Consider the following 23,266-nt stretch of genomic DNA (forward strand, 5'->3'; position numbering starts at 1 on the left):
CACTGTGGGCAGGAGAAACCTGATGAAACCAGATGGGAAGAGGAAATGGGAGGTTCACTGCTGTGGTGATCAGCCAGGGCAAGGCCCGTGATGGGTAACAAGGTGACAGGGCCAAAGTCCTCCATGTCCAGCCTTCGGGAGGCCCCTCCTTTGTGGGTCCTGAGTGGTGAGGTTGTGTCTGGTGAGGTTGGTGAGCTCCTGTGTCTGCGGTTCCTGACATGATTGGGATGGCCACATGTCCAGGTGCTCCTGATTTAGTTTGATGAGTTGGCACATAAACGTTATTGATCAGGGGCTGGGATTGTGGCTCAGCAGTAGGATGCTCGCCTAGCACATGGGAGTTGCTGGGTTTGATCCTCAGCACCACATAAAAATAAATAAATTAAGGTATTGTCTCCAACTACAACTAAAAAAATATTTTAAAAAAAGTTATCGATCAGTTTGTGCCTTATTGTGCTGCTGGGCAGATGGTGGTTGTTTACTTCTATAAACAAGATATGAATTATTTTACCTTGGCTCTCAAAATGGAGCAGCTCATGGCAAACTACAGTTTAACAAAACGGAGTACCTCGGAGTAAACACAGCCTGAGGACTGCTGTTCCACACACCATGGAGTCACTAGGGCAGGCACAGCCTGAGGACTGCTGTTCCACACACCATGGAGTCACTAGGGCAGGCACAGCCTGAGGACTGCTGTTCTACACACCATGGAGTCACTAGGGCAGGCGCAGCCTGAGGACTGCCTTTCTGTACATTATGGAGTCTCTCGGGTCAGGTGCAGCCTGAGTGCTCCTGTTCTATATATCAAAAAGCAACTGGCATGAGGGCACAGCTTGCTGTGCATAATCCACCCCTGATTGCTGAGAGTAGGAGCCAAAGGCTCTGAGTGGAGAGTAATCTCAAATTGTTCTTCCCACATGATGCTGTACAGAGGCTGATGGTGCACGTTTTGAGCACATGGTGTCCCAAGTGTTGTTACGGTGGTGAGCATGTTCCTTTTAGATGAGCCTCAGCTGGTGCGTTCCATCAACCAGTCCTGATTCAGCAGTTCCCACCAGACCACAAACCCGGGCACAGTATGTTTGCTTGAAGGGTTTCCCAGGAAAGTGGAAACCATACGTTTTGCAGGCACGCCCTCAATATCTTCTTCAGGTGCAGTGGAATTGGCACTTAGCACTGCAACAGTATGTTTGGTGAGCTGAATTGAATTCTTGACAACAGTCAGTTGTTTGTGGAAGACATCCGGGGCTGTTCTGAGTTCCTCCTGCTTGTGTCAATAATAGTGTCCTTGTGTGTCAGATGGACACACAGAATTCCTTGGATTCTACCACGCCATGGTTCAGGAGATGTCTTGGGCATAATAGGTGAGATTAGGTTTTCCACTCAGGGTGACATCAGGGTGACGTTGATCAGTTTGTTCACTTTGCATGTCCTGAGTTTGTGACAACACAAGCATCTCGCCTGGGTGTGACTGTGATGTTGCCCTCAGTGACTGGTGTGTGGCACAGTGTCCACAGTGTCCTGTGTCCCAACATGTGCAGGAGCAGCTGCTGGTCTGTGATGTGGCATCAGTTTGTGGTTGGGCAGTCTCCCAACGTGACCCTGTGTGCACCCCTTCTTCCTTCACTGCATGGTGGTGTGCACAACGGTCTCCTTTGCTGAGGTTTGACGTTCGTGGTCATTGCGTGTTTGTGACACGTTGTGGACAGGTGCCGTGTCAGCCTTGTGCTGCCTGGATGCTGGGTGATGAGGTGTGGCGTCTCCTGCCCCCGAGCACTCCAGGCCCGGGGGTCAGCGTGTGCCGCTGCTTGCCCATCAGGCTGTTGGGGGGAGAGGACCCTGCCTTGTGTTCTTTCTGACTTGTTGCTCAGCACCTTCTATGGTGCTGTGTCTGGGCCTGGTGTTGGACCCTTGGTGCTCACAGTACCTGAGAGTGTGAGCCAGTCTCTGTGACGCCACCTTTGGTTCAGTGGCAACTGAATCGTTCTTGGCATTTGTGTCCATCGTCCTGTTTTTGGAGCAGCAGTTTGCTGGGTTGAAGTGGACGATACAGCCACTGTCCATGCTTTTGGCTGCTGGAAAGCAGTCAGCCATGGTTGAAAATAAATAGGTTTGTCTTAGGTCCCTGAATTGTTGCTTCTTCTGACCCTGAAGTTGCTAAATTTGCTACTGTTCCCAGTGCTGCACACAGCGGCAGGGTTTCCTTGAATGTGTTCCTCAGTGTGTGGAAGTGCAGGCTGGTCACATGGATGGCTCTTGTTTCCTATAGACGTTGAACAAAGTTGTTTCTTCAGTGTGACGAAATCACTTCCTGGATTCTAATCCCCTCTTGGTGTTGGTCTGTGAATTATCTCATCGGGGCGTGATTACGTTGGTGCTGCCTCGGTGCAGGTGGTGTCTGTGGTTCCTGTATGCTGCTCTCACGCAGCTGTGTGTGTCATTCCACACCCCCACACACGCATGAGTCATCCGGCACCTCACACATGCATGGAATCCCAGCACCCCCACACACTCACATGTCAGCCCAGTACCCCTTGCACATTCACGTGTTGCCCCGGCACCCCCCCCCCCACACACGCACATATCATTCTGGTGTCCCCTGCACACTCACATGTCAACGCGGTGCCCCACACATGTGCCTGTCATCCCGACACCCCCTGTACATACAGGTGTCACCCAGTTGCCCCTGCATCCACGGGGGTTATCCCAGCATTCTGTCGTGCATCAGGGTCGTGGGGAGGTGTAGTCATGCAGCGAGGTTGACGGGGGACGTCTTCGGCTACATGTGGGTGTTCATGGTGTTAGGCTGCGATTCACTGGGTGTTGTGCTGAAAAATGTGTTCTTCTAGGGTCCTTGTACAGGGGAAATCATGTCAAAATAATAACCTATGAGTTCGGGGCCAATCTGGGCTGTGTCTGCCCCCTCAGAAGCCTTTCCTCTGCAATGCTATCCTGTGAGCCTTTGGAAATGTGAACTTATGTCTTCCTGCATGGGTCTGGACAATGTGCCCATGGCAAGGGGTTTATGTGATGCTTTGTCTTGTTTTCTTAGGTGCCTAATATGTCTTTAAATGTGTTCTGCCTTCAATTTTGTTGTGTGTTGTTAATTAGGTATCTCTTAAATGTGGGCGAGTGTGGCCCTGTGGCCAGTGGTGAACTAGCAAGTAGCCCATCATAATCTGGATGTAATTCTTCACTTGTCAAGTGCAGCCCCTCAGGTGTAAAGAAACTGCCTGCCCCACGTTCTGTTCGTCTGTCTTAATGGGTCCATTGCACCACGGAGTGAAACGCAGGGCGCGGGACTCCCTCAAGGCTTTGACCGCTGCCTTGAGAGTTCTCCCGAGTCCAGGGTGGTCATGGAACCCAGGGTGGTTGGTCCTGTGAAGCTGGTGCTGTCTCGTGGCAGCTGAGTCCGTAGTCGCAGGTCTATCCACGGTTTCCTCCCAGTGCACGTCTTCTAGATGCATGAGGGCGTGTTGCTGTGTGGTGTGAGGCTCAGCTTGGCTTCTCTTAGTGCAGCGTGTTATGTTGTAATGAGTGTGAGTGCAGGAGGGTCCTAAGTCTGTGTGTGGAGAGGCTGGCTTCTGCCAGGAAATCCTGAGTTCTTGTTTTTGTAGAAATTTTTGACTTGCATCTTTTCTTCTGCATGTTTGTCAGAGTTCTTAGGAGTTGCTGCCCTCCTGTGAAACATGTGCTCCATCTTGTTCACCTGTCCATCATCGGTTTTGCAAAAGAACAGAAGCAGAAGAAATGCTGGCACTTAGCAGCCTGGGCAGAGGCGTGGCTCGGCTGTGGAGGCCCTTTCTTCTTAGTGCTGTCCTGTGGGCCTTGGGGAATGTCCAGTGGGCCACCAGACATTCATCTTCAGTTCTGCAAGCCGGACTCTGCCGGGACTGGCTCTCTACAGTTCACACTGGGGTTGGGCTGCCTTTAAGCAAATTGTGACAGAAAAAGTTGGATTTCCTTCCCCTACTTCTGGCTTATATAGCTCATAATTGCATCATTTTCTTTCTAAAGTCTCTTAGGGACTTGATCAGCCTTTGAACTCTTGGAAAAAAACAGTAAGGAAAGCCAACTTGGTGAGGGTAAAAGCAGGCTGCAGGATTCCCGTGCCTGGCTGAGCCTGGAGAGCGCAGGCCGCAGCTCTGGAGTCCCCAGCTGTCCCACCCCATGCACCATCCCCACTGCCCACTGCCCTTGTTCTCCACCACGAGCCCAGGGTTCCCAGTCTGTTTTCTGTGGCTCCATCTTCTCCCCTTACCAGGTCATGTCTTACTGTCCCCAGCTAAGAGGACAGACATTTGTCACGTTATGCCTTTCTTTCTAAACCGTGTTAAGTGGTGCCCTACAGTTAACACATAATAGTGGGTTCATTGCCCCTCATGTCTTTCTGTATAAACGAGCAGAGTACAACAAATTTGTGTGTACACATGTGCATGTGGAGCAAGTTCCTGACACGTCTAAGAATCTACTCTGCCCCTCCACTTTAAACTGGTAGGTCACATCTAAGTCTCTGAGAGGTAGCTTCTGTCTTCAAGATCCGTTTTAGGATAGTGTTTTATGGTGACTGTCAGGTTAGCTTTGGGGACCTCACGTCCGTCTCACACTTACCCAGCTGTGGCCCTCCGGATAAGGGTCAAGACACTCTGTCTCAGGAGTGTGGCTCTGGGGGACACTCGTCTAGCATGCTGAGGCACTGGCTCCACACCCATACCACAAGCACATGCACACATGTACACACTCACATGCACACATACGTGCACGCTACACACACATGCACATTTGCAAGTGAGTGGCTGCAGGGAGGACAGGACACTCTGCTGTCCCAGCCATCCATGCTGGGGCAGGGCTGCGTCCTGCACAGCTTCCTTCTTTGATCTCCTTTACTTTCCATCCTCCTGTGGAGCACCAGCGCCGTGGAACTGGGTGGGTTGGAAGAGACGCACTCCATCTGGGCACCTTGGAACATGACTTAATCCCAGTGGCTTGGGAGGCTGAGGCAGGAGGATCTCAAGTTCAAAGCCAGCTTTAGCAACTTAGTGAGGCCCTGTCTCAGATTTTAAAAAATAAATAAATAAGAGGGCTGGGGATGTTGCTCAGTGGTTAAGCACCCCTGGCTTCTATCCCTGGTACCAAGAAAAGAATTAAAAAATAAAAAAGAAGAGAGGCATTTGGAAGGAAACCCCGTCCTTCTGCCTCCTGCAGGGAGCAGGGAACGGTGCTGAGGCCTGGGCAGTTCTGCATGCATCTCGGTCCCTCCTCTGGTTCTTTTGTGTGCTGCACTAGACCTGTGTGTGTTCATTCACTCACTCTGCAGCCTCTCGACTCCTCTGCACCCTCAGCCGGGGACCAGTTTTCACATGGAACTTGCAAATCGAAAGCAGATCTCGTTTTTCTAAGGCTTTAGTAGAAAAGGGCCTGAGGACCCACAGCCTGCCTCCTGCTCTCCAAGTCTCCACTGAAACGCAGCCTGGTTTATTTTTCATCTTCACGAGTATCTAGTTGACATGCCAAGACCTGCCCGTCTCAAGCTTTTCTCAAGACCCTGCTGTGAGGCGATCTGTAAGATGACAAGGTCCTGGTTTCACTTGAAGGGACAGATGTGAGAGGCCAGTTGACCTGGGAGCTGAGCTTGTTCCTGCACAGCACTTCCTGCCTCCGGTTTGCGGGGAAGCAGGCGGCATGTGCTCGCGGTTCTGGCAGAGCACCACCAGCCGCGGAGAGTGTGCCAACCTCAGGGCCTGTCATCAGTGACCACTAAGGCCGAGGTGTCCCAGCATGAGAAAGGCACGGGCTTGACTACTGCTTCAGGTGGCTGAACAGCCAGCTGCCCTGCGGCACCAGTGCTTTTAAAACCAGGGCCAGTTCACCTTCTCATCCGAAGTCACAAAGAGACAGCGCAATGCGTGATGCGGTGTGCAGGGCATTCTAGAGAGAGCACGATGGTGTCATCAGCACCACGACACTGTCGGTCTCCACGCTAGCGGTGTGTGTGTGTGTGCACGGACACAATGTGCTTATAAACAAGAGGTCCTGAGCTCATCAATGAGACTCAAATCAATTTTCCTTGGGTATTTCTTTGAATTCCAGTGTCATCAAGTGAGGCTTCTTTACTGCCCTAGCAAAGGCTCAGTGTCCAAGAGCCCCGTGGTGGGTGCTATTGAAGACTTTTAGGCTGATGATCGGGCGAGAAGCCCCGCACCTGTGGCCTCATTTTGCCTTCCTCTTCTGCTAGACACCCCTGTACCTGGTGGACCATGGAGAGAGCGGGCCGGTCAGGTGCAACAGGTGCAAGGCCTACATGTGTCCGTTCATGCAGTTCATCGAGGGCGGCAGGAGGTACCAGTGTGGGTTCTGCAGCTGTGTGAATGAAGGTAAGCGGCAGTGGAGTGCTCTTTGGAGAAGCCCTCCTTTAAACCCACAGGGCGTTCTGCTGCCTGGTTGGGAGACGGCAGCTGGTTTCCGCGTCGCAGGGCCCTCTCGGGATTCCCCTGGAAACCTGGTGTCTGGGACATCCACGTCCCTCTCAGCTTTAGGTGGCTGCTTGAGCCCTCGTGGAAGTTATGAACTCAAGGTGGGGCGGCTTTATCCCAGTCCCCCCACCGAGCTCCGGCTGGAGGCAGATGAGGTCCCACCCGTGCTCCGGGTGACACTCAGGGGACCTCTCTCTTGTCTTGAGCTTGCTGGCTTAGGAAGAGCTCAGGAGTGGGAGGGTCTGACGCTGTGATGTGCTCCCTCGGGGAGAGGCCTGTGCTTGTTCGTGGGGGAACATCAGGAAGCACCTGCCGCAGTCATCCTGTTTCCAGTCTCAGTCGGGGATGTGAGATGGCTGTGCGGAGTGTGCCTGCGCTGCCTGCGCTGGGCGTGCCTGGCCGGCAGCCTTCCCGCATTGGTCCCAGCTCGTTTTTGATGATGTGGTGCTTACTGGCGTGTGGGTCCTCCCTGGGCTCCACTGCTCCTACCACTGTGGACACACCACCCCTGGGATTGGACCCAAGGATGAGTGGCCCTGGTCTGCCTGGATGTCCCCCTCAGCGTGGGCACTCTGAGGGCTGCTGAGCTCCGTTTTCTGCCTTTGTGGCCAGGGTCTTGCTTCTTGGAGTCTAGAATTCTCTGTGGGGGAGCTCCACTGGTCCTATGTCCCTCCACAGTCACACGAAGTCCCTGACCTTGTCCAACGGAGAGGCCAGAGACTGGCCTTGAAAGTCTTTCCCCTAAGACCCGTGGTCAGTTCTTGAAACTGTCCCACTGCGAAGCTGAGTGGCTGCTCTGCCTCATGGGGAGGACCATGACAGGGCCTTCTGGCCCCTCTGCCCGCTGCACATCTGCTTGGTGCCACGTGTCCTGGAAGACACTTTAGTTTGGAGGAAGTCTTGAGAAGTCCAAGGCCTTCTGCACTCTTTGCTGAGGTTCTGCTCCAAGCTCTGGCACCGCAGTGCCTTCATACAGCCCTGGCCTCCCTGGAAGGTAGTCATAAATGTCTCCAGCACGCAGAACCTTGGGGTCTTCACTGGGCGGCCCCTCCCTGCCTGGCTTCTAGTGTTAGTTCAGGGCCCTCAGCGGCCTAGCACCTTTTGGTGGGAAAAGCCCCTGAGAATCCTGTCTCTCCAGGCACAGGTGCCCCCCGGCACCCCTCCTGGGAGACTCCCTACCATCTTCCAGTGGTGTTATTCCTACTAGGCTCAACTCTGTGGCCCTGTGGGGAAGTTGGGCTCCCTCGGATTTGTGCTAACCCCTCATTCCTCATTTAGGGCTAAGGCAGAGGCTTGCTGGACGGGATGCCCTGCGTGCTCCCCAGCAGGATGACCAGGGAGACGGATGTTAGGAGGCACGCGGGAGGACTGGCCATAGAGTAGTGCGTGATTAGTGATGCGACTTGAACTTTGGTCTACTAAAGGGTTAGATAATATGAACTGCTGCTGATACAAAATTAGATTTTTTTGAGGTACCAGGGATTGGACCCAGGGTCTCATGCATGCCAGGCAGGTGCTTACCACGAGCTCTAGCCCCAGCTCTTTTTATTTTATTTTGAGGCAGGATCTCACTAAGTTGCTGAGGCTTCCTTCAGCATGCCATCCTCCTGCCTCAGCGTCTGGAGCAGCTGGGATTACAGGCCTGTGCTACCATGCCTGGCCAAAGTCAACTGTAAAAAAAAATTCACACGACATATACATGGTGACGGTGAATGAATCTCCTGCTGGGCTGGAATAACTGTCCCACACTTCCCAAGCCAGCCAGTCATCCGGTCTTGCCTGTCCCCCACATGTAACAACAGTAGTTCACAGCTGTCCTAACTCACCTACAGTGTCCACTCGTATAATATTTATAAGGCATTGGATTTTCCAGATTCAGAGATCCACATGTAAATATGAATTTTATAAAGCTTATTTTTAAAAGAAATGACCATGATATGGTAAGCATAGAAAAATGCTTCCGATGGTTTCTTGATAAGTCCAACCTTGGAAAACAGCCCTGTGGTGGTTCACAAGTCAGTTTCACAACTGAACGCTCCTCAATGCTGGATTGCTGCCCCAAGGTGAGCACCTTGCTCTGTGGTTCCAACACGTGGAAGTGTTTCTCACCAGGTGCTTGGAGCCGGTTTGCACAGCTTTCCTGAATGCTGTTCCGGCCTCACTCGGCCACGGGCTCTTCCCACAGATTCCAGGCCTTATTTGTGCAGTTTTCAGTGTGTGACCCATAGTGTTGCAAGCTGCAGAATGACTTCCAAACTGACCTTCCGAGCCCTTTGAATCAAGCCAGAGATCTTTGCTGATATATCAGTGGCCAAGTCTTTCCAAAAACAGTAATTCTCTGCACTCTTAAGCCAGATGCTGGGAGACCACCATGCAGACCCACCCCTGTGAAGACATTTCTTAATCAAAATGCAAAAAGTATTGTAGATAATAGTAATCAAAATAACCAGGGTTTATCTCTGTAAGGTATGTTGAAATTTCAAATAGAAATCTCCAAATTCTTTTAGAAAGATGTAATTAAATATGGACCATTAAATATTTGGGTTGCAAAGACTTAAAAACAACAGTATTTTTTAAAAAAAAAAATTAGTTGTAGATGTATACGATATCTTTATTTTATTTATTTTTATATGATGCTAAGGATCAAACCCACTTGCTAGGCAAGTGCTCTAGAGCTACCTTTTTTTAAGTTACTTTTTTGCAATGTGGGGTTGTGCTGTATCAAAAATACTTTTATCCTGTTTTTTTAGGCTGCTCCAAATCATACATGTCCTCAATAACATAGAAGAGCCGCGAGGTGTTTAGGAAAATCCTCATACTTTCCCAGGAATGCTTTAAGAGGCGTGGGCATTTGGGAGACACTGCATTCCAGCCATAAACATGTTCTTCTCACATGAACTCCTTTCCTCCTGTGATACAGTGGGAGAGTTGGTTGAGTCATTTGTGTCCATGCAAACAGAAGCTTTCCTTTCCTCTCTTTTGTCAGTGCCACCATTCTATTTCCAACATCTGGACCACCTTGGGAGAAGACTGGACCACTATGAGAAGCCCGAGCTTTCGCTGGGGTCTTATGAGTACGTGGCCACGTTGGATTACTGCAGGGTGAGTGTTCCCGGGGCTGGAGTGGGTGTGCATCGAGGTCACCTTCGGGTAAACAACCTTGCCATGTGCAGACTGATGCCTAGCTCAGCCGGGCTCTGGCAGCACCAGGGGCAGGAGTCAGGGATGTGGCCTTTGGAAGGTCAGCCCGATCCAGTGGCCAGACCATGGCTGAAGTGCCAGAAAGAGGGAGCAATGATATTTGTCTTCCCCAGACAGAACATGCTGACTTCCTAGTGCAGCATTTCCACCAGGGCCCCCCAGGGCCTCTGCCCCGGGAGTCTCAAGGCCAGAGTGTAGCCCTGTACTCCGAGGACCGTTGCTGGCCCTGTGTCTCCTTTCTTCTCTCCAGCTGTTGCCTCAGGGGCCTGGGGCCATGGCCTCCGCTGTCCTGGCTCCAAAATATACCCATAAGCCTCCCTTCCCAATGGCCTCCCTTCCCAATGGCCTCCCTTCCCAGTGGCCTCCCTTCCCAATGGCCTCCCTTCCCAGTGGCCTCCCTTCCCAGTGGCCTCTCATGAACCAATTTTAGTTGTTGTTTTTTTCCTAAAAATGTAAGTTAACAATATTTTGCCTCCTGTTAAAGCCCTTGACTCTGGGACCCCAAACTGCCCTCAGCTCTGTCTGCCATTGAACAACCTCACCACATGTGCTGAACTCATTGCCCTTTGGTGGCTCACATCCACACAGGTGTTTTTAGGCAGGCGTGTTTTGCTGTCCTTCTCACACCTGTGTGCTCCCTGCTGGGAGACTGCTGCCCCAGCTCTGCTGCCTGGCGGGACGTTGTGTCCGTCCGTGCGGCACCCCACTTGCTGTCCTCGTGTGGGCAGTGTGGTCCCACATCTGTGTCCTCAGAGAGCTAGGTCTGGATGGCTGTCTCAGCGCTTCTCCCCGTGGAGCTCAGATCTCCCTGCTTGTCTGCCTGCCTCGTGTATTCTAACATCCGTGGGCCCAATCATCTTTGTGATGTTTCCCAGTGACTGGCACAGGTAGACATTTGAGGGTACACGTGAAATGAATGAGTGAGTGAGTGAGTGAATGAATAGGTGAATTAATGAATAAGTTAATGAGTCAGTCGATGAATGAGTGAATGAGAGATGAGTGCCAGTGGATGAGAATGAATGAATGAATGAATGAATAGTGAGTAACTGGACTGAATGAATGAGTGAGTGAATTAATGCATGGATGAGTGGATGGCTGAGTGGATGAGTGAGTGGTGAGTGGACTAATGAGTGGGGGGTGGGAGGCAGGCAGGCTTCTATTCCAGTGCTGCAGGAGGATATCACTGGGGGCCCCCGGCAGAACTTTCCCACCATCCGGGGATCTGAACACACCTCTGGGTCTCATGTAGGTCTCAGTGTGTAGCTGGAGCAGCCTGTGTGACCTGGAGAAGTGTCCTCCTCACTCTGCTCCTCACTTCCTCCCACAAACAACATCTGCAGTGCCGACTCCCAGGAAGCAGCCTCTGGCCCACAGAATGGACCCAGGGGTGTTTTCTGGGGGGACCAGTCCACACACTGAGAATAGGTGATAGGGAATGTTTCTCAAAACTAAAATTTTTCCAGTTAATTGGCTCTTTAAATTTTTTTCAATGAACATATCTTACTCATTTATTTTAGTGTTTTATATCATCATTTTGAACTACATTACATAGATCCTAATTGCTAAAGAAAAATGTCTTGTTAGTTTAAAATGCTGTAGTGTTTGAACATATTTGGAAAAATAGAAAAACAATTTTGGTACAAATGCTTTCTTTTAGGCAAGAAGCATGTCCTGAAGTACAGCCCAATTAGATTGGATAGTGATTTTTCTTTTTCCTTTCTGCTGTTGACTGCAGGAGAATCATTAGGCAACACATAAGCATGTGCTGTTCTAACCAAATAGCAGAGTCACGCCAGCTGGTGGAGGGACATCTGTGCTGTAGGATAAGTCTGACCACGCTGGTCTCAAGCTCTGACCACAGGCCATGCAGGCTCCCGTGATGCTTTGGTAGAACCTCAGGCAGAAGGCAGACCTGCACTGGGAGAGCAGTCCTGGTACCTTCAAACTGCTGCAGGGGGCTGTCTAACTGGTGGAAACCCACTGGGAAGCAGGAGCCAAATCCAATTTGTACATTTTGAAGAGTTTTTATGAGCCTGCTCTTCCTTTTACTTTTCCAGGTAGAGTTCATAAAAAAAAATAATATGCTGTAAAGATCTTTCAATTCAATTATTATTTAAGATGTAAATGATGTAGACCAGCGAGCTCACACAGGGATTTGAATCATGGAAAGGAGCCTGTCTGCTTTGTGGGTGTGTGTTTAACACACACATTGAAAGGAGAGCTATACAATCCTGTCGCCCATTCATGTCAGTCGATCTTAATGTCCAGGCAAGATGGTGAAGTTGGCATTTTTGCACCCACTGAGGTAGGGCCTAGTCTATGTGTGCTCTGGGTGGGTCTCTCAGTGACCCCCTGGCCACCACTGTGCGAGGAGACCAGGGCTGAGGCCTTGAGACCTGGCCTCAGCTACTCAGATTCAAGTCTTTTTAAGAACCTGTGCCCAACAGATTCTGGTGGAGGTCCACCAGGCTCTGCGTGGGAGGTGTCCGAGGAGCAGGGTGCCCAGGACGTGTGCCTGAGGCACGGCCCAGCTCTCCGTTCCCAGTGGCTGAGATCACACCTTTGGTCTCTTGGGTTTTAAAGCAGATTGTTGAGGAGCATGAGGAGGGTCTCCAGTGACAGGCCATGGAGGGGCTCATAGGACAGGGAGCTGCTCCTTCTGGCCTGTCCACCCGCACCTGCTTGCTCCAGCAGCAGGGCTGAGCACCCTGTGTGGCACACCCTGCCCTGGGCTCTCTTGGTGTGGACATTCTGACCTCGGAGGAGGCACGTTATGATCCATGCCACTTCGGGTGGGCTATTCCAACTGCAGTGGATGTGGTGAGGGGAGATCTGGAGGCAAGGGCAGGATGGGTTGGGAGAGAAGTCCAAGCCGGGAACATGAGGGCTGACTGGCAATCTCTCCAACACTACAAGTGGAGCTGCATGTGGTCAGCCATACACCTAAAACCCCAGAAAGCAGAATCTCAAAGAGGGCATGCTTTGAGATTGTGAGCAGGTGTTTCTAGTGCACCGTTCACCAGGGCCCAAGGGGAGCAAAGCCGTGTGCCCCGGTGGGTGGGTGGGTGGGTGGGCAGATGGAGGGGCCTGAGCTGCCACAGGTGTCGCGCAGCTCAAGGAGAGGCAGTTTCTGGCAGGTGCTGCCAAGCAGACGAAGGCCCAGGTCTGGTGCTGAGTGGAGCACCTAGCCACAGGCCAGGGCCGTGCTGCACATCCAGGTGGCATGAGGCCGGGAGAGGCCAGACCCACAGGTTCAGAGCAGAATGGCGGCCAGCCCCTGGAGGGGCTGCAGGGTCAGTTTCAGTTTTGCAAGTTGGAGGAGTTATGAAAATGGATGAGAGAGCACTTGGCAGCACTGACCTGCATGCTGAAGAAGTACTGAGTTTCATCTATTCATTTTACTACATTAAAACCAATTCTAGAGGAAAGAAGTGAGGGCTAACTTTGGGTTTTGCAAGGTGGCGAGTGGGATGGGAGGTCCTTCCAGTTTGGGAAAGCATGCTCTGAGAAACTTCCTTCCAGGAGGTGCTGGGGTAACTGTAGCTTCTGAAACCCGCAGACCTTGCTTGGGGCTGTGCGGCAGCTCACGGGAACACTGGCCTGGAGCTCAGAGGCTAGGAGAGCCCGGGAGGCAGCCCTCACAGTGGCCTAAAGATAGACTCCAGGGCGTTAAGAGGGAGGCTGTGACAAAACGCAGTGGAAAAATCACTCTGGAAAAAAGGGTCCCCATGACTGAGGGAAGGGAATGGTCAGACCTGCACTGTCTGCCAGCTTCTGATAGGCGTGTGGGAAAGGGGCCACTGGGGCGTGTTGTGGAGCGAGAGGCTGGCACCAGGAGCATGCCCAGAGGGAGCTGCTGGCTGGGGAGAGGGCAGGCGTGGAGGACACTCGGGCTCGTCACAGAGCTGCAGAGTCAGTCAGGTCCCGAGTCAGCTGCTGCCTCATCTGTCCTGTAGCATCAGACTCTCTTCTTGAACATGGTTTGATTCCACTGATGTTACCTCCTAAATATTCAGTGAACCTTCTGAAGACCTGCGGGTCTGCAGTGAGTGCGTTTGATGTGAAAGGTCTTTACCATGTGCACTGTCTGCTTTCCTGCAGAAGAACAAGCCTCCCAGCCCCCCGGCCTTTATCTTCATGATCAACGTTTCATACAGCAACATCAAGAGTGGGCTGGTCCAGCTCATCTGTGAGGAACTGAAGACGGTGCTGCAGCGGCTTCCAAGGTCAGACCTGCCTCCTTGCTACCCCACAGGGTTGCTGCTAACTGGGCCAGCGCCCAGGACTCAGCGGCCAGTGGAGGTCTTTTGCTAAGGAGGATATTGGGTAATTAGTTAGAGATCAAACGGCACCATCCTTTTGAGTTTTTGAAATGTTAAAGTGATCTTCTGTACAAACCCAGGAAACAATGCTGGGGTAACAATGCTCTACACCTTTGCAGATTAGCAGGGGACTCTGCAGTGCCAGGAGCATGGAGTTCGTCCTTCACCTTCCAAAGCACTGACTTTCCCGTGGGGTCTGGTCTTATGGTGGATGCAGAGTGAATCAGTAATTTACACACAACACCACTGATTTCATAATTATTAAAACATAATTTTATTTTAGAACACTTTTACGATTTATCATCAGGTTAAAAATCGAGCTGGCCTTTTCTCCGTGTAGGTTGTGGAAACTGAATAATGGTGTATTTCATCAGGGAATCCTCTCGCAGGCTCTGGGCTCTCAGCCTGAACTTTTGAGTTGCTCCAGTTTCCATGATGGCTTTCCCTCCTCCCGTTTTTTCCAACCCCATCTGCACTAGCACCAGCTCCTCCCTTTGCACCTGCTACCTAGTGGGGAGGAGTGCTGGCCGCGCCCGGGCACCAGGTGTGAGGCCCTAGTTGCGCCCTCAGAGGAGGTCCAAAAGGACAGGCGGCACCCGCGCTCTTGCCCTGCTGCCTCTCCCTCCCGCCTGACTTGGGGTAGGTCTGGTTGTCTCTCCTCCTGGGATGCATTTGGGCCGCACAGGTGTGGCTTTAAGGTCGCCCTGTCAATCTGACTCCCTTCTTGAAGCAGTCTGGGGTCCTGATGGATGTCTTAGGGTGTGTTTACCTTTTAGCTGATCCTTTGAAAGAAAAGGCCCTGTGCTTCACGACTTCTTTTTGAATTTCTGTCTGAACATATGTCTTGGGCCTGGCAAACTTGCCAGACTTTTCTGACCTTTTTGGAACAGGAAAGAAAAGCTTTGAGATATTCCACCTGGTGTCCATACCCAGCTACTGGGCCAAGTGTGTGGCCGTTTGTGTTTTGAGGATGTTCTGGTTCCTCTCCTTACTAACGACCTCAGCATTGCTCTGTCCAGTTTGCTCTGATAAAATTGTGGCAAGTGTTCAGGAGGCGAGAGAGGAAGCAGGTGTCACGGGCTGTACCCTCGCAGCGCAGGTGGGACTGTTGTGAGGGGAGGCTGAGAGTTTTCTTCTGTGGATATCATTGAATGAGGTAGTTATAATGTGGAGAAAACGTTTGGACAGTGTCTGGTTTCTTAAACAAACTTTTAAAAAGTAAAACATGTTCCCGTGGAGATAATGGTGTCTTCTCATGGGAGGTGAACTGACCAGATGCTTTTCAAAATGCTCCTTCGGGTTCTAAGTGATTCCTGTGAGCCCCAGGCCTCCTCCCTCTTGCCTGTGTCTTCCCTGCCCAGTGGAAATAGTGATCTGGATTGTGCTGGGCTGTTTTTCTTTTGCTCTTTGCCCTCTCTGACTCCAGACCACCTGCTAAAGAGAATACAAGTCTTTGTGATTGCTAGGCACTTTCCCCTTGTGTGATAGAGGTCCACTGGGAAGTGGAGGCCTACCCAGTAGTGTGCTAGTAAACTGTCCCTCAGATGGACAAAGCCTAGCTTGGCAGTGTCCATTCCATGGCCAGGCTGGCCCAACACTCACTGCTGGGACACTGTGCACTGTGCATGAGCTCATCAATTTGGGCCCCAGATGGCCACCCAACTCAGTGTCTCCCAGTATGGTCATCCTCAGCAGACCCCTAACTGCCCCCTGTGCTACAGCCTGTGGGGCAAAAGAAGACTCTGCTATGAAGACTCTGCACGTGAGAGCAAGGGAGAATGGTTTCTGTAGTATGGTTTGGGCATGGCAAGACATGGATTGGCATGGTATAGTATGGTGTGGCATGGCTTGGTATGGCATGGCTTGGTATGGCATGGCATGACCTGGTATGGTGTAGTATGGCTTGGTATGGCATGACATGGCATGGCATGGCTTGGACTGGTATTGTATGGCATAGTAGGCTTTGGTATTGCATGGCATGGCTTGGCATGGTATGGTACAGTGTAGTATGGCTTCGTATGACCTGGTATAGTGTAGTATGGCTTGGAGTGGTATGGCATGATGTGGCATGGCTTTGGTATGGTATGGCATGCTATTGCTATAGTATAGCTTGGTATGGCATGGCATGGCCTGGTATGACCTGGCATAGTGTAGTATGGCTTGGTATGGCATGACGTGGTGTGGCATGTCTTGGTAGACCTGGTATGGTGTAGTAAGGGTTGGTGTCATGGTGTGGTATAGCATAGTGCTAATTACCTGAAGTCATACATCTTGGATACTGAGATGAGTATGAGCATCTCTATCATCTGTATAGGCACAAAAGATGAGGATTCCTACTTCTGAAAGCTTTGCAAGTGTCTAGAATGGCAGTGTGTACTGAGTGTGTGTGGAAGGGATTGAGAGAATCTGTGAACATTTCAACCTTTACTAGGGCAACATAAAGAATACCCTTGGTTGGCAAAGGAAGGAGATAATAAATGAAACCGTTGAAAAACACAGTGCTTGTCAGCCTACCCTCTGCTGAACATCAAAGAAATCAAGGCGTCTAAAGCAGAAGCAGATACTCAAACTGGTCTAATGCTCATCTGAATTCTTCCATCTTCCTTTTTCTTGTAACTCTTTATGCCACATGGAATTGGAGCAGCCAGGTCCTTTGGAAAAATTGTCTTAAGCAAAATGAGCTTCACTGGATCTAAGGGTCAAAGAGAATAGCAAGTGACACTGTGGCCTTCCCTGGGTCAGAGCGGGACGCAGCAGCCAGTGGAAACGAGAGGATTCTGTTTCTCCCTGTGGTTAACCTTGTCTAGGGAGGGAGCAGGGGAGACAGTGCTCCCTGTACATGAACCACCCAGTTCTGAGCACTGCCTCCACACACCGCACCCAGAACCTTCCAGGATCTACACTCAGGAAGACCAAGGCCTTGTGAAATTCCTAAAGCCATCCACATTATTACAGTTTTACTGCTTTTGTTACTTTTTCACGATACCACAAAAGGGCCCTTTCTTAATAAGAGTAACATTGTCAATACACAATGTAATTGCTTTGGAAGTATTGTTTTTAGGACATACAGGTTCAAAAATGAGCCTGCTCTCAGAGGCCCTGGGACTGCAGGAGGGGCAGATCCTTTCCTGGTGGAGTGTAGGAGCTGTGTTCCTGAGTAATGGAGGTGAAATCACACTTACTAAAGAAATGTGGGCTGGGGATGTGGCTCCAGTGTATCGCGCCCGCCTGGCATGCGCGAGGCACTGGGTATGATCCTCAACACCACGTAAAAATTTAAAAAATTAAATTAAATATATTGCGGGCACCTGAAACTAAAAAAAAAAAAAAAAATTAAATATTAAAAAAAAAGAAATGTGAGCAAGTGTTCTCATAATATGTATTTTGCTTTCCCTTGGAATTTTGAGATTCCTCATCACTGCCTGATTTTGTAGTACCCTCATCCCCAGGATGTGGCTTTGCCTTGTTTTCTTCAGGAAACCCAAATTCAGACACATATTCTTTATATGTCCAACTGAAACACTTCTCATTCCATTTTATGAAAGGCCCACAACAGTTTTTTTGCTCATAGGGAAGAGCACGAAGAGTCGTCTGCAGTTCGCGTTGGGTTTATCACCTACCACACAGTTCTTCACTTCTTTAACGTGAAGAGCAACTTGGCCCAGCCTCAGATGATGGTGGTGACCGACATTGGAGAGGTCTTTGTTCCTCTGCTGGATGGGTTCCTTGTCAACTATCAAGAGTCCCAGTCGGTGATTCACAAGTAAATGTCATGTGTCCTATCATTTCAGGACAGCCAAGACCTGTTGGGTGCACTGCATCTTGATTCTGTCTGATTTTGTGTTGTTTTGCCATCAGTAGAGGGATTTGAAGACATGGATTGCACACTTCTGTCATGGTGTTCTGCCTATTGCTCTTTAATGTGAACCAGAATCTTTAATGTGGATCATACTCATCTTAATCCTCTGAATCATTCCTTTTTTCTGGGAGTGCATGGGAGGTACCTTCTGCATGGGGAAGAGTGTCCATGGTGATAGTATTGAAGATACAGGCAGGTGTGGGCACGCCTGTCACCCCAGCTGCCCAGAGGCTGAGGCAGAGGAGCAGAAACGCCAGGCCAGCCGGGGCAATTCAGTGAGGCCCTGATTCAGAATAGAAAGTAAGAAGAGCTGGGCGTGGCTCGGAGGTAGAGCACTTGACTGGCACGTGTGAGGCCCCGGGTTCAACCCTCAGCACAGTATATAAATAAATAAAAAGGGATCCATTGAAAACTTAAAAAATATTAAAAAGAAAAGAAAGAAAGAAAGAAAACTAAGAAGAGCTGGGGGGTGTGGCTCAGAGGTAGCACTCCCCTGGGTTCCAACCTCTGTGCTGTAAAGAGATAATACTGTTTCAGAAACTCACAGTCTGAGAGATCAGGAGTGTGGTGAATAGGAGCACATACAGAGTCGACGCAGTTGGTGTCTGGTGCAGGCCCCATACTTGGTTCTGACTGTGCTGGGAGGCCCTGCCCTGAGGAAGGGTCTGTGGACCTTCCCAGAGGCCGTCACCATGCATCTGGGCCTGTGCTGCCAGTGGCTGAGCTCTCAGGGCCTGGACAGGCCCGTGGGCCACTCAGTACCTCTACTTTCTCCTGCCCTGTAGCTTGCTGGACCAGATTCCAGGGATGTTCGCAGACTCCAATGAGAACGAGGCCGTCTTCGCTCCTGTGGTCCAGGCGGGCATGGAGGCTCTGAAGGTGAGACCAGCCACTCTGCATGCTGGCATCTGCAGCTAAAGACAGGCCCTGGGCTCTGGAGGCTGCCCAGCCAGCTGCCCAGTGCCCACGCAGCTCCTCCAGGTCCGAGCCCTGGTCTGGAGGCTGCAGCTCAGCACCTGCCCTTGGCTACGTGAGACCGACTTTAAAGTCGGTTTAGCAAGAGCTGACCACCAGCTATGAGGAGAGAAACCCCCTTCCTGTGGGGTTTTCAGGCATGCAGGGCAGGTCCTCAGGGCCCAGTGATAGGGACAGCAGTGACACTTGGGCCTGGCTGAGGCTGAAGGTACGGCCAGTGGAACCCAAATGATTCTGGTGGTTGTCACCAAGGAGGTGGGTGGAGGTGAAGCCACCGATGCCTGCGCCAGTCGGACCCGGCGGCCGCTTCCCAGTCAGTTCTGAAGTTCTGTTGTTAACGTTGACTTTAGGTTGACCTGTAAGACAGAGTGCAGCATGACACTGAGAGCAGCAAGATCCTCGTCCTTCCTGGCCTGGGCCTTCCCTCCAGTGCTCTGGGGATGGTGGGTTGGTCCCCTCCGCAGGGCCTCTGCCTTGGCCTGAGCTGTCACTGCACCCCAGCCACACCCCTGAGCCTATTCCTGAAGGACCACCTGGTTCACCCTGCTGTGGAGGCTTGCTGTGAGCGGCTCTGCCACTCAGATCCAGACCCTGCCGTCCCCCTGCTCAGTGGGACTCACGTGCCTGGAGGCTAAACTGTGGGCTGGACAAGGTGCTGCTACTGTGCCTTGTGTCTGGTGCCTGCTACACAGACTAGCATTTGACACTGGCCCATCTGAAACCCTCGTGGGAGGCCTGGCCTTGCTGAGCCTCAGTTTCTCAGCCTGTAACACGGAGGGAACGTACCTGCCTGAGAACACAGATTAGACGGCTGTAGGGCTCACCTCGCAGAACCAACCTGTACATTTTGACATACTTCAATCCCCTTAAAATAAAGCCTCCACGCTCAAGCGTTTTCTGAGATTCCCCTGTCTCTGTTCTAGGCAGCAGAGTGTCCTGGCAAGCTGTTCATCTTCCATTCCTCCTTGCCAACTGCTGAGGCGCCGGGGAAGCTCAAAAACAGAGACGACAAGAGACTGCTCAACACCGACAAGGAGAAGGTACAGGCAGCCGTGGGCGGCGAGCCCGCCCGCCCTGCTGCCAGGAGGGGACAGGCTCTGGAGTCAAAGCCTGCATGGCACAGTGCAGGAATGTTTTGAGCTGCAGAAATCTGAGAATTTTTATATTACTAGAAAAACCTAAATGAGAGCCCAGACATACTCTGTGTATAATCTGTGTAAGAGGCCAAGAACCAGGGGGGTGCTGAACACAGAGTCCACGGAGAACAGACACATGCCGTGGGACCCCGAGGCACAGGCTGGGGCCTGAGGCGGACCTGCTGGGCCCTCCAGACAGCCTTGGCTCAGACCTGCAGCGGGCAGCCCTGGGTCGGGGACCACAGGGTCGGCACCACTGGGGTTTTGAGAAGAAGGCAGACAAGTGTTTCTTCAGCTCACTTAGCTGGAAAACACATTTTCCATTTAAAATTTCAATAATAATTCAACAGAAACTTAGATTTTGTGCCTGAAATACCTTGTGACTTTTCTTTTTCCATTCTTGCACACTTTTCTTCAGATTCTTTTCCAGCCCCAAACCAGTGTCTATGAGTCTCTGGCCAAAGACTGTGTAGCCCATGGCTGCTCTGTGACCCTCTTCCTCTTCCCCAGTCAGTATGTGGATGTGGCCTCCTTGGGCCTTGTTCCTCTGCTCACCGGGGGAACTCTTTACAAGTACAGCAATTTCCAGGTAGGTGACACCGTTGTTGTCTGTCTCCCACTTTAACGCAGTGTGTAGGGGAGCCACGCCCAGCACTGAACCAGACCGAGATAAATGCAGACACAGATGCACAGTGGATGAGTCCCCTTGGTGTTGCCTGGTATTTGCCAAAGGTGGAGCTCATTCAGTCTCAGAGTTAAACATCCACCTATGCTGTCATAATGGAGAAAGTAATCTGGGTTTAAGGTACTGTTTAGAAAAATAGATATTTGTTTCAAATTGTCGAAATGGAGGGTCAGTTTATTACACTGCTCTCTTCCACATCTGAGTGGAGACAGATCTGAGGTGATCAGAGCACTAGCCCTGCAAGGCCCCAGGCTGCAGGCAGCTGGCTTCTCCTGCGCCACCCTGAGTCTGACAAGTGCGCACACCCAGGGACGGATCAGGCGTCTCCTCTCAACTCCTGTGTCAGGGAGAGTCACCATGTTGAAGCAGAAGGCCTGAGCCTGCCACAGGACTAGGAGTTGTGCTAGGGCTGCTCAGCTGTGGCCCCTGAACCTCCTCTGCCATGGTGGGAGCAGAGTGCCAGCACCATGGGAGATGGCCCACGGGCTCCGTGGAGGACCCTCCTGGCCTAACGTGGAGGGGGAAGCAGCACTGGGGGAGATGGCCCACGGGCTCCGTGGAGGACCCTCCTGGCCTAACGTGGAGGGGGGAAGCAGCACAGGGGAGATGGCCCACGGGCTCCGTGGAGGACCCTCTGACCTAACGTGGAGGGGGAAGCAGCACTGGGGGAGATGGCCCACGGGCTCCGTGGAGGACCCTCCTGGCCTAATGTGGAGGGGGAAGCAGCACTGGGGGAGATGGCCCACGGGCTCCGTGGAGGACCCTCTGACCTAACGTGGAGGGGGAAGCAGCACTGGGGGAGACGGCCCACGGGCTCCGTGGAGGACCCTCCTGGCCTAACGTGGAGGGGGGAAGCAGCACTGGGGGAGATGGCCCACGGGCTCCGTGGAGGACCCTCCTGACCTAATGTGGAGGGGGAAGCAGCACTGGGGGAGATGGCCCACGGGCTCCGTGGAGGACCCTCTGACCTAACGTGGAGGGGGAAGCAGCACTGGGGGAGATGGCCCACGGGCTCCGTGGAGGACCCTCCTGGCCTAACGTGGAGGGGGGAAGCAGCACTGGGGGAGTTGGCCCACGGGCTCCGTGGAGGACCCTCCTGACCTAACGTGGAGGGGGAAGCAGCACAGGGGAGATGGCCCACGGGCTCCGTGGAGGACCCTCCTGACCTAACGTGGAGGGGGAAGCAGCACTGGGGGAGATGGCCCACGGGCTCCGTGGAGGACCCTCTGACCTAATGTGGAGGGGAAGCAGCACAGGGGAGATGGCCCACGGGCTCCGTGGAGGACCCTCTGACCTAATGTGGAGGGGGAAGCAGCACTGGGGGAGATGGCCCACGGGCTCCGTGGAGGACCCTCTGACCTAATGTGGAGGGGGGAAGCAGCACTGGGGGAGATGGCCCACGGGCTCCGTGGAGGACCCTCCTGACCTAATGTGGAGGGGGAAGCAGCACTGGGGGAGATGGCCCACGGGCTCCGTGGAGGACCCTCCTGGCCTAACGTGGAGGGGGAAGCAGCACTGGGGGAGATGGCCCACGGGCTCCGTGGAGGACCCTCTGACCTAATGTGGAGGGGGAAGCAGCACTGGGGGAGATGGCCCACGGGCTCCGTGGAGGACCCTCTGACCTAACGTGGAGGGGAAGCAGCACTGGGGGAGACGGCCCACGGGCTCCGTGGAGGACCCTCTGACCTAACGTGGAGGGGAAGCAGCACTGGGGGAGACGGCCCACGGGCTCCGTGGAGGACCCTCTGACCTAACGTGGAGGGGGAAGCAGCACTGGGGGAGACGGCCCACGGGCTCCGTGGAGGACCCTCTGACCTAACGTGGAGGGGAAGCAGCACTGGGGGAGATGGCCCACGGGCTCCGTGGAGGACCCTCTGACCTAATGTGGAGGGGGAAGCAGCACTGGGGGAGATGGCCCACGGGCTCCGTGGAGGACCCTCTGACCTAACGTGGAGGGGGAAGCAGCACTGGGGGAGATGGCCCACGGGCTCCGTGGAGGACCCTCTGACCTAATGTGGAGGGGGAAGCAGCACTGGGGGAGACGGCCCACGGGCTCCGTGGAGGACCCTCTGACCTAACGTGGAGGGGGGAAGCAGCACTGGGGGAGACGGCCCACGGGCTCCGTGGAGGACCCTCTGACCTAACGTGGAGGGGGAAGCAGCACCGGGGGAGATGGCCCACGGGCTCCGTGGAGGACCCTCTGACCTAATGTGGAGGGGAAGCAGCACTGGGGGAGATGGCCCACGGGCTCCGTGGAGGACCCTCCTGGCCTAACGTGGAGGGGGAAGCAGCACAGGGGAGATGGCCCACGGGCTCCGTGGAGGACCCTCTGACCTAATGTGGAGGGGAAGCAGCACTGGGGTAGACGGCCCACGGGCTCCGTGGAGGACCCTCTGACCTAATGTGGAGGGGGAAGCAGCACAGGGGAGACGGCCCACGGGCTCCGTGGAGGACCCTCTGACCTAACGTGGAGGGGGAAGCAGCACTGGGGGGATGGCCCACGGGCTCCGTGGAGGACCCTCTGACCTAACGTGGAGGGGGAAGCAGCACTGGGGGAGACGGCCCACGGGCTCCGTGGAGGACCCTCTGACCTAACGTGGAGGGGGAAGCAGCAC

The 23,266-nt window shown here is 52.8% G+C and overlaps 1 protein-coding gene across 1 annotated transcript in view; it reads left to right on the forward strand.

Annotated features, from left to right (window-relative positions):
• The window catches only part of Sec24d (SEC24 homolog D, COPII coat complex component), a 63,200-nt gene that overhangs the window by 26,185 nt on the left and 13,749 nt on the right, over positions 1-23,266 (forward strand). The window contains exons 9-15 of the mRNA XM_071614761.1: positions 6,236-6,374; positions 9,460-9,575; positions 13,776-13,900; positions 17,568-17,759; positions 18,641-18,734; positions 19,754-19,870; positions 20,385-20,555. Of these exons, the coding sequence (XP_071470862.1) occupies positions 6,236-6,374; positions 9,460-9,575; positions 13,776-13,900; positions 17,568-17,759; positions 18,641-18,734; positions 19,754-19,870; positions 20,385-20,555 (954 nt within the window). The remainder of the gene's footprint in view (positions 1-6,235; positions 6,375-9,459; positions 9,576-13,775; positions 13,901-17,567; positions 17,760-18,640; positions 18,735-19,753; positions 19,871-20,384; positions 20,556-23,266) is intronic.

This window comes from Marmota flaviventris, chromosome 7 (assembly GCF_047511675.1).
Source record: "Marmota flaviventris isolate mMarFla1 chromosome 7, mMarFla1.hap1, whole genome shotgun sequence".
NCBI classification, from domain to species: domain Eukaryota; kingdom Metazoa; phylum Chordata; class Mammalia; order Rodentia; family Sciuridae; genus Marmota; species Marmota flaviventris.